General features: G+C 35.1%; 1 long non-coding RNA gene and 1 gene segment (V, D, J or C); one reads left to right on the top strand and one right to left on the bottom strand.

The window, feature by feature from the left end:
• The window catches only part of LOC117808640, a 53,151-nt gene that overhangs the window by 20,910 nt on the left and 21,157 nt on the right, over positions 1–11,084 (top strand). Inside the window, exon 3 of one of the 4 annotated variants that reach the window (XR_004630377.1) lies at positions 7,028–7,403. The exons of 2 other annotated variants lie outside the window; for them this stretch is intronic. This is a non-coding gene — a long non-coding RNA (uncharacterized LOC117808640). Of the gene's footprint in view, positions 1–3,908; positions 3,998–7,027; positions 7,404–11,084 lie in introns of those variants that run through there. One more of the 4 variants, XR_004630376.1, reaches the window with a different exon arrangement.
• The window catches only part of LOC117808624, a 33,716-nt gene that overhangs the window by 1,748 nt on the left and 20,884 nt on the right, over positions 1–11,084 (bottom strand). The window contains 1 exon segment of the V gene segment in view: positions 3,705–3,717. Coding sequence covers positions 3,705–3,717 — 13 coding nt within the window.

Genomic DNA, 11,084 nt, shown 5'->3' with positions numbered 1-11,084 from the left:
CAGGTAACAACGTCCCAGTGGAAGGTGTATCGAGTCACATAGTCTGAGGTTTTATAAAGTTACAGAGGATAATTGGCTGTCACATGTATCAATATAAACCTTAAAAAAATCTCCCATTTCTTGAGTGGGCCATAGATAAATTGACAGTGAGAAGCTAGTGACAGAATCCATCCATCCATCCATCCATCATCCTCCGCTTATCCGCTTACACCCTGCAGAGAAAGATCATTTCAGCCGCTTGTATTCACGATCTTCTTCTTTCAGTCACTACCCACAGCTCGTGACCAGAGGTGACCTCGCCTCCACGTTTAGTAAATTGCAAATAAACTTACAACCATCTTATTCATCTTAAATGAGATGTGGCTGGGTGCACAGGTGGTGGATTGCTATTTTGAGGACTTGGAAAGTGCCAGACCAGGTTTTAATTGGTCTGGTCCATTGTATTGTACTCTCCTGAGATTTAGAGGGTGCAGTTGTGAAACCCTGAGATGGGCATAGGAGCTTCCTCATGCTCCCACTCCTTAAGAAATATCAGTTTATGTGTTGATACGTTCATACTGAGTTTCTTGATGGGACAGAGGGCCGGAGGATGGATAGCCTTTCTTCCTCATCTCAGTCTCCATGACTGAAGTGCCTCCCTTGGCTTTTGGCCCATGTGGTTTTACAAGTATCTGCAGAACAGTGACACTTTTCATGAACAGTCATTAAACTAATATCATACTTTGTGATGATTGCATTATGTAATACACCACAGAGCTTGTCTCAGATTGTCCTAGATGTTAGTAAAGACTCTTGTAACTTCACAGCTGTATCAGTTGCAGTTAATTTGCAAGATAACTTCATTTGCAAGACCACATGAAAATCCCAAACTCCAGAAATCAACCCCACTTCACTACATGTCCCACATAGCATCAGCGGTTATAAAACTTAGCTGGTTGCAAGTGTTATTGCACAGAAATACTCCGTTATCTTAATGCTAGTTTAGTTTAATCTCTGGTTGTAATGATCACTTTCTAATTCATCCAAACATGGTCTCAGTTTGACAACATGCCATGGCTCTGCGTGTGATCATACAGCATTAAAAGGTGTCCCTGTTTCAGATAGTGTGATATCAGGAGTCATCTACGCTCATGTCTGAGCTCTTTGCTTTGAGTCTGAAGGTTCAGTTTGGTAACTGGATGAGGAAACACCTGCTGCGGTGATGGTTTCCTGTGTTTGACATAAGATGTAACCCCGAGTCCAAAGTGATATGTCCGTTAATATTTGGATAGTGGCTTGTTGAGCATTTCTGGAATCCAACAGTGTATATGTTTGTTTTTAAGTGAATTCAAAGTTAGTTTAATAGTATTTGATGTGATAATCAAACACATGTTGGATCAATCCTTTTTGATCTTTAGCTTTGACTGAAAACAAACTTAATGTATGCTATGATGAAATAAACTTTAGGTGGGTAACTGACTTGCTTCTCTCAGTGTTTGAAATGATTAACTTGTCTGATGCAAAAAGCTTTGAGCAATAAGATAAAAAAAAAAATCACATTAATGCAATGAACCCTTCAACTATTCTATTAATCATGTCTTTACTTTAGGGTCTGATAATGTGGGCCAGAGTGACCTCAAACTAAAGAGAGGTCTTTCAATTACCATTCATCACCGTGGACACCCGGGCAAAGGGTCTTGACCCCATACAAAAACCTTTATCCATCATGGTCTGTGGTATTATGTTCTACAATCAATCAATCAATCAGTTAATCTTTATTTGTATCGTGCCAAATCACAACAAACTTTATCTCAAGATGCTTTTACAAACAGAGCAGGTCTAGACCACTCTATGTCAAACTATGAACAGAGACCCAACACCAAGACTCAGTCTGACCCCACCTGAATCCACCATGAGCATTGCACCTTGCAGTATTTAGCTAGCTACAGTGGAGAGGAAAAACTTCCTTTAACAGGCAGAAACCTCCAGCAGGACCAGACTCATGTTAGACACACATCAATTATAAAGCCTCCCCTTTCAATTTTTAAATCCAGCTTGTCTAACACATCCCTTCCTGAGTGATCACATTACTTTAATATTTAGAATGATATAATGATGCTATCCAAAACATACAAGTTAGTTATTCCCCCATCTTTCTTGACCTTCAACTCATATTTTAAAAAGACAGTTCACCATGCACACACAGTTTTATCTCTTAATTAACAAACTTTGAGGGAAGTTTTCATCAAGTATTTGAAAAACTAACAAAAACAACCTAACTAATTGACTTCCTTATGTTGTTAGTGTTGTGACAGAACATACCACCATTATTTAGCAGTTTACAAACTTGGTGAAATGTCTTCAGGTGGTTTTGTACATGTCTTCCTCCTTTTAGAGGTTTTTGTCATAGGATATATCACTGTGGCCGCTATACCACACTGCTATATCATCATACAAAAACTCCACCCAGTGCACTGACTGTTACTGCACACACATACTTTAACTGAAGGGCTTTCAGAATGATTTAACAAGTCAAGTTAGGAACTCATCCTGTTAAAGGAATTTATAGTTTGAAATATCTCAACTTTTATTTTCATTGAAAACTGTGGTATTGAAAAAAGAGCATTTCCAGAAAGATTAATGTAATAATCTAATAGAAGCTATTTCCATAACTGTCTCAGCTTAAAATACTTTCATTAAGTTGTAATAAAGTTAACTGTAAGTCGTCCTATATTTGCCCTTTTTATTTTATATCTCAGTAAAAACATTGTTTCATGGATATCTCCTCCTGTATGTAGGACTCAGTAACTTTGGGCCTTTGTTCAGTCAGGGTCAGGTTTTTGTATGACTATATATCACTGTGGTTGCCATTCCATCCACACTGATATATGCTCGTACAAAAACCTTTTCCTGATGTTGCTCATGGTCTTTGCCGTCTGTTGAGGAGTAGTTACTCTTTCCCAGTTTCCTTTTACAGTAAGACCATAAAACCATGAGAGAGCATCACAGTGTGACACACAACCATTAGTGTAAGGATATATAAAGACAAGGCAGGTTTATTTATAAAGAAGCATTCATACACAGAGCAATTCAAAGTGCTTTACAGAGTTAAAAACAAAAACCAGAACAGGAACAATCAACAAGAACACACAGCAAATACTTCAAACATTATATTTAATATGCATCCAGTTATGTTTGATCTACTCTCTGTGTTCTTCTGTAACTTAACATAGTAAATAGTGTTGGGTACAGACAGCAGAAGAGCAACAGCTGACGTGTTTCTGCATCAGCGTCACATTAAGTTATCAGAGGATTGAAGTTTTTGTCATTGGATGTATCACTGTGGCCGCTGCTATATTCCACACTGTGATACAGCTCCTTACAAAAACTGCAGCATGCACACTGAGCACTAAGTCAAGTCTTACTTTAATATATTTCATATTTGTGTAAAGAGTTAAGATTAGATAGTGTGAAAGAAATGAGATATTGACATGAACAGTCTTTGTTAGTTTGTTTGTGATCAGATTAGAGATGAGTTTCATGTAAACAAGTTATCTGTAAGAAAGCAGCTGAATGTTTTTCTGATGGTGAAATAAAAAGCTTTTATTAGCTGCTCTTACTTTGAACACTTTGTTATTTAAATATCCTCTTTTCCACTGAATGGTAGAAACGTGGTTCAGCTCAGTGCAGGGCAGGTTTTTGTATGACTATATATCACTGTGGTTGCCCCCCCAGTATACACAGTGCCACACACTCATACAAAAACCTTTTCCTGATACGATACACTCTGAGTGTTACTTTACATTATACAGTGTAAGCACCCGGAGCAATCAGGCAAGAGGATGACATGTTTTCTCCATTTTCCATCATTTTTACAGCTTGACTGAAATTATTCTGTCTTTAAAAAAGTCCCATTTGTCCCTCTTCAGTGATTCGAAGTCAGAAGACTGACATGGCTGCAGTGACGACAAAGTGTGTCTGTATGTCTCCCACTTTGGTCCGGCTCAGATGTCTTGGCAGTTATATTTTAGATATGATGACATATTTTATCTGATGCTTTTGTTTGTCACCTGTTACCTTTAAAATGAATTACATCCTCATTGGCCATACCTGAACTACGTCAATCAATCAAGCTTTATTTATAGAGCACCTTTCATACACATCACATGCAACCCAAAGAGCTTTACAGCAACTGGAAACAAGAAGGAGAAATAAAATAATAGCAAGACATATTAAAGTTCAAAAATGATTTTAAAATAGAGACTAATGCACACAGTTTTACTTAAAATGCACTTCTTTGCATTGGCTTTTAATACTCGTTGAACAAGACATCCAACATTTTATTTTTCTTTTATTTATTGTGTCTTTTTCTTGTGTTATCTATTGTGTTATTAATATCTATTCTTTTTAATATTTGTTTTTATTGATTGTGTTTTTAAGCTTGTACAGCACTTTGACCAACTGCGGTTGTTTTTTTAAATGTGCTCTATAAAGAAAGTTTGACTTGACAACAATAAAATATGTGCAAATAACATAAGTTAAAGCATCAAATTAACATTAAGAATATAAATAGTGAAAATAAATAAATAAAAAAAGGGTAAGGACGAGAGTTGAAGATAAAATGAAGGCTTAAAATGTCAATAAAACTGAGTAGATACATAAAAAACAAATAGTTTGAATTAATAAGATAATAAAACAACATTAAAATCAATATTAAAGTAAAAAGTAATACAATTGTTAAACCCTTCATTAAAGTCAGACTGAATAAATATGTCTTTAGTTTAAAAGTCTCATTATCTCTGTGTTTGATGTTAGCTGTAAACTAATGGTCTCTACATCAGCTCCACATTTGGTCCGTATCAGGAAGAGGTTTTCGTCACAGGATGTATCACAGTGGTTGTTATAGTGCACTGTGATATAACTCCATTCAAAAACTCCACCCTGCAAACTCCCTCTCACAACACACACATCAAACACGTGCTTTTCTGCTGTATTCTCAAATGTGTTCAAATATTTATTATTTAATAAAAACAGTTTAGTAACATTTCCAAAAGAGTCCCACTAAAACAAAAACAAATTAAGAACAAATAAGAGACAGTTTTTCAAACACACTGAAATAAAACAAAAGATCTGACCTCATCTAAAAGAGTAATAAAGCGTAGCAGCATGAAGACACACGCTCCATCAGAATGACAAACACTTCATTCACACTATTTATGTTTTCATGCATATTATCCACCTCCTGGGTGACCACAGAGATCATTCTACAATCAGTCTGTATCAGTTAAATGAATTCATGCAGTCTTCAAAGCTGTGCATGTATTGCTTCTTTTTGTTTTAGTAGACTGAATGTGTTTTAAAACATTTTCAGTGTACAAATTTATCATCTCCAGACTTCTGTCTCTCATGAGAGGTTTTTGTAACAGTGTGAATCACTGTGCCCCACCCCCCCATATACACAGTGAGATACCACAATGCAAAAACCTGTGCTGAGTCTTTCTCTGCATGCACGGTGCAACAGTTCTCCTTCTTTTCATTTAAAGTTTCATCTCAAATCTTCTTTGAGTGAAACCCACGTTTGTGTTTTCATGAATTACCATCGTTCAATGCATGAATAAAACAAACAGAACAAACCTGCATGTGATGAAAGGTGGACAGCAGCTTTATTAATGCAGTGTTGTGTATTATTTATCAGCACATGCAAAGACTTGATTTTGCATTTTGTTAGAGCTTTAGAATATGGTTCTAGCATTTATACACTGAATGGTACAAGACCAAACCTGTCCTCACCTAATATATCACACAGGTTTTTAACTGACTTTACTTGTTTCTATTTAAATTAGTGAAGAAATAGAAATTAAAAATACATTTTTAAAAAATTACCTGTCATTGTTTCATGGATATCTCCTCCTGTATGTAGGACTCAGTAACTTTGGGCCTTTGTTCAGTCAGGGTCAGGTTTTTGTATGACTATATATCACTGTGGTTGTAGTCATATCCACATTGACACATGCTCGTACAAAAACCTTTTCCTGATGTTGCTCATGGTCTTTGCCGTCTGTTGAGGAGTAGTTACTCTTTCCCAGTTTCCTTTTACAGTAAGACCATAAAACCATGAGAGAGCATCACAGTGTGACACACAACCATTAGTGTAAGGATATATAAAGACAAGGCAGGTTTATTTATAAAGAAGCATTCATACACAGAGCAATTCAAAGTGCTTTACAGAGTTAAAAACAAAAACCAGAACAGGAACAATCAACAAGAACACACAGCAAACACTTCAAACATTATATTTAATATGCATCCAGTTATGTTTGATCTACTCTCTGTGTTCTTCTGTAACTTAACATAGTAAATAGTGTTGGGTACAGACAGCAGAAGAGCAACAGCTGACGTGTTTCTGAATCAGAGTCACATTAAGTTATCAGAGGATTGAAGTTTTTGTCATTGGATGTATCACTGTGGCCGCTGCCATATGCTACACTGTGATACAGCTCCTTACAAAAACTGCAGCATGCACACTGAGCACTAAGTCAAGTCTTACTTTAATATATTTCATATTTGTGTAAAGAGTTAAGATTAGATAGTGTGAAAGAAATGAGATATTGACATGAACAGTCTTTGTTAGTTTGTTTGTGATCAGATTAGAGATGAGTTTCATGTAAACAAGTTATCTGTAAGAAAGCAGCTGAATGTTTTTCTGATGGTGAAATAAAAAGCTTTTATTAGCTGCTCTTACTTTGAACACTTTGTTATTTAAATATCCTCTTTTCCACTGAATGGTAGAAACATGGTTCAGCTCAGTGCAGGGCAGGTTTTTGTATGACTATATATCACTGTGGCTGCCCCCGTATACACAGTGCCACACACTCATACAAAAACCTTTTCCTGATACGATACACTCTGAGTGTTACTTTACATTATACAGTGTAAGCACCCGGAGCAATCAGGCAAGAGGATGACATGTTTTCTCCATTTTCCATCATTTTTACAGCTTGACTGAAATTATTCTGTCTTTAAAAAAGTCCCATTTGTCCCTCTTCAGTGATTTGAAGTCAGAAGACTGACATGGCTGCAGTGACGACAAAGTGTGTCTGTATGTCTCCCACTTTGGTCCGGCTCAGATGTCTTGGCAGTTATATTTTGGATATGATGACATATTTTATCTGATGCTTTTGTTTGTCACCTGTTACCTTTAAAATGAATTACATCCTCATTGGCCATACCTGAACTACGTCAATCAATCAAGCTTTATTTATAGAGCACCTTTCATACACATCACATGCAACCCAAAGAGCTTTACAGCAACTGGAAACAAGAAGGAGAAATAAAATAATAGCAAGACATATTAAAGTTCAAAAATGATTTTAAAATAGAGACTAATGCACACAGTTTTACTTAAAATGCACTTCTTTGCATTGGCTTTTAATACTCGTTGAACAAGACATCCAACATTTTATTTTTCTTTTATTTATTGTGTCTTTTTCTTGTGTTATCTATTGTGTTATTAATATCTATTCTTTTTAATATTTGTTTTTATTGATTGTGTTTTTAAGCTTGTACAGCACTTTGACCAACTGCGGTTGTTTTTTTAAATGTGCTCTATAAAGAAAGTTTGACTTGACAACAATAAAATATGTGCAAATAACATAAGTTAAAGCATCAAATTAACATTAAGAATATAAATAGTGAAAATAAATAAATAAAAAAAGGGTAAGGACGAGAGTTGAAGATAAAATGAAGGCTTAAAATGTCAATAAAACTGAGTAGATAAATAAAAAACAAATAGTTTGAATTAATAAGATAATAAAACAACATTAAAATCAATATTAAAGTAAAAAGTAATACAATTGTTAAACCCTACATTAAAGTCAGACTGAATAAATATGTCTTTAGTTTAAAAGTCTCATTATCTCTGTGTTTGATGTTAGCTGTAAACTAATGGTCTCTACATCAGCTCCACATTTGGTCCGTATCAGGAAGAGGTTTTCGTCACAGGATGTATCACAGTGGTTGTTATAGTGCACTGTGATATAACTCCATTCAAAAACTCCACCCTGCAAACTCCCTCTCACAACACACACATCAAACACGTGCTTTTCTGCTGTATTCTCAAATGTGTTCAAATATTTATTATTTAATAAAAACAGTTTAGTAACATTTCCAAAAGAGTCCCACTAAAACAAAAACAAATTAAGAACAAATAAGAGACAGTTTTTCAAACACACTGAAATAAAACAAAAGATCTGACCTCATCTAAAAGAGTAATAAAGCGTAGCAGCATGAAGACACACGCTCCATCAGAATGACAAACACTTCATTCACACTATTTATGTTTTCATGCATATTATCCACCTCCTGGGTGACCACAGAGATCATTCTACAATCAGTCTGTATCAGTTAAATGAATTCATGCAGTCTTCAAAGCTGTGCATGTATTGCTTCCTTTTGTTTTAGTAGACTGAATGTGTTTTAAAACATTATCAGTGTACAAATTTATCATCTCCAGACTTCTGTCTCTCATGAGAGGTTTTTGTAACAGTGTGAATCACTGTGCCCCACCCCCCATATACACAGTGAGATACCACAATGCAAAAACCTGTGCTGAGTCTTTCTCTGCATGCACGGTGCAACAGTTCTCCTTCTTTTCATTTAAAGTTTCATCTCAAATCTTCTTTGAGTGAAACCCACGTTTGTGTTTTCATGAATTACCATCGTTCAATGCATGAATAAAACAAACAGAACAAACCTGCATGTGATGAAAGGTGGACAGCAGCTTTATTAATGCAGTGTTGTGTATTATTTATCAGCACATGCAAAGACTTGATTTTGCATTTTGTTAGAGCTTTAGAATATGGTTCTAGCATTTATACACTGAATGGTACAAGACCAAACCTGTCCTCACCTAATATATCACACAGGTTTTTAACTGACTTTACTTGTTTCTATTTAAATTAGTGAAGAAATAGAAATTAAAAATACATTTTTAAAAAATTACCTGTCATTGTTTCATGGATATCTCCTCCTGTATGTAGGACTCAGTAACTTTGGGCCTTTGTTCAGTCAGGGTCAGGTTTTTGTATGACTATATATCACTGTGGTTGTAGTCATATCCACATTGACACATGCTCGTACAAAAACCTTTTCCTGATGTTGCTCATGGTCTTTGCCGTCTGTTGAGGAGTAGTTACTCTTTCCCAGTTTCCTTTTACAGTAAGACCATAAAACCATGAGAGAGCATCACAGTGTGACACACAACCATTAGTGTAAGGATATATAAAGACAAGGCAGGTTTATTTATAAAGAAGCATTCATACACAGAGCAATTCAAAGTGCTTTACAGAGTTAAAAACAAAAACCAGAACAGGAACAATCAACAAGAACACACAGCAAACACTTCAAACATTATATTTAATATGCATCCAGTTATGTTTGATCTACTCTCTGTGTTCTTCTGTAACTTAACATAGTAAATAGTGTTGGGTACAGACAGCAGCAGAGCAACAGCTGACGTGTTTCTGCATCAGCGTCACATTAAGTTATCAGAGGATTGAAGTTTTTGTCATTGGATGTATCACTGTGGCCGCTGCCATATGCTACACTGTGATACAGCTCCTTACAAAAACTGCAGCATGTACACTGAGCACTAAGTCAAGTCTTATTTTAATATATTTCATATTTGTGTAAAGAGTTAAGATTAGATAGTGTGAAAGAAATGAGATATTGACATGAACAGTCTTTGTTAGTTTGTTTGTGATCAGATTAGAGATGAGTTTCATGTAAACAAGTTATCTGTAAGAAAGCAGCTGAATGTTTTTCTGATGGTGAAATAAAAAGCTTTTATTAGCTGCTCTTACTTTGAACACTTTGTTATTTAAATATCCTCTTTTCCACTGAATGGTAGAAACATGGTTCAGCTCAGTGCAGGGCAGGTTTTTGTATGACTATATATCACTGTGGCTGCCCCCGTATACACAGTGCCACACACTCATACAAAAACCTTTTCCTGATACGATACACTCTGAGTGTTACTTTACATTATACAGTGTAAGCACCCGGAGCAATCAGGCAAGAGGATGACATGTTTTCTCCATTTTCCATCATTTTTACAGCTTGACTGAAATTATTCTGTCTTTAAAAAAGTCCCATTTGTCCCTCTTCAGTGATTCGAAGTCAGAAGACTGACATGGCTGCAGTGACGACAAAGTGTGTCTGTATGTCTCCCACTTTGGTCCGGCTCAGATGTCTTGGCAGTTATATTTTGGATTTGATGACATATTTTATCTGATGCTTTTGTTTGTCACCTGTTACCTTTAAAATGAATTACATCCTCATTGGCCATACCTGAACTACGTCAATCAATCAAGCTTTATTTATAGAGCACCTTTCATACACATCACATGCAACCCAAAGAGCTTTACAGCAACTGGAAACAAGAAGGAGAAATAAAATAATAGCAAGACATATTAAAGTTCAAAAATGATTTTAAAATAGAGACTAATGCACACAGTTTTACTTAAAATGCACTTCTTTGCATTGGCTTTTAATACTCGTTGAACAAGATATCCAACATTTTATTTTGCTTTTATTTATTGTGTCTTTTTCTTGTGTTATCTATTGTGTTATTAATATCTATTCTTTTTAATATTTGTTTTTATTGATTGTGTTTTTAAGCTTGTACAGCACTTTGACCAACTGCGGTTGTTTTTTTAAATGTGCTCTATAAAGAAAGTTTGACTTGACAACAATAAAATATGTGCAAATAACATAAGTTAAAGCATCAAATTAACATTAAGAATATAAATAGTGAAAATAAATAAATAAAAAAAGGGTAAGGACGAGAGTTGAAGATAAAATGAAGGCTTAAAATGTCAATAAAACTGAGTAGATAAATAAAAAACAAATAGTTTGAATTAATAAGATAATAAAACAACATTAAAATCAATATTAAAGTAAAAAGTAATACAATTGTTAAACCCTACATTAAAGTCAGACTGAATAAATATGTCTTTGGTTTAAAAGTCTCATTATCTCTGTGTTTGATGTTAGCTGTAAACTAATGGTCTCTACATCAGCTCCACATTTGGTCCGTATCAGGAAGA

Source organism: Notolabrus celidotus, unplaced genomic scaffold (assembly GCF_009762535.1).
Source record: "Notolabrus celidotus isolate fNotCel1 unplaced genomic scaffold, fNotCel1.pri scaffold_130_arrow_ctg1, whole genome shotgun sequence".
Lineage (NCBI taxonomy): Eukaryota > Metazoa > Chordata > Actinopteri > Labriformes > Labridae > Notolabrus > Notolabrus celidotus.
The sequence above is the reverse complement of the archived record's forward strand: the minus strand, read 5'-3'. Positions and strand labels throughout refer to the sequence as shown.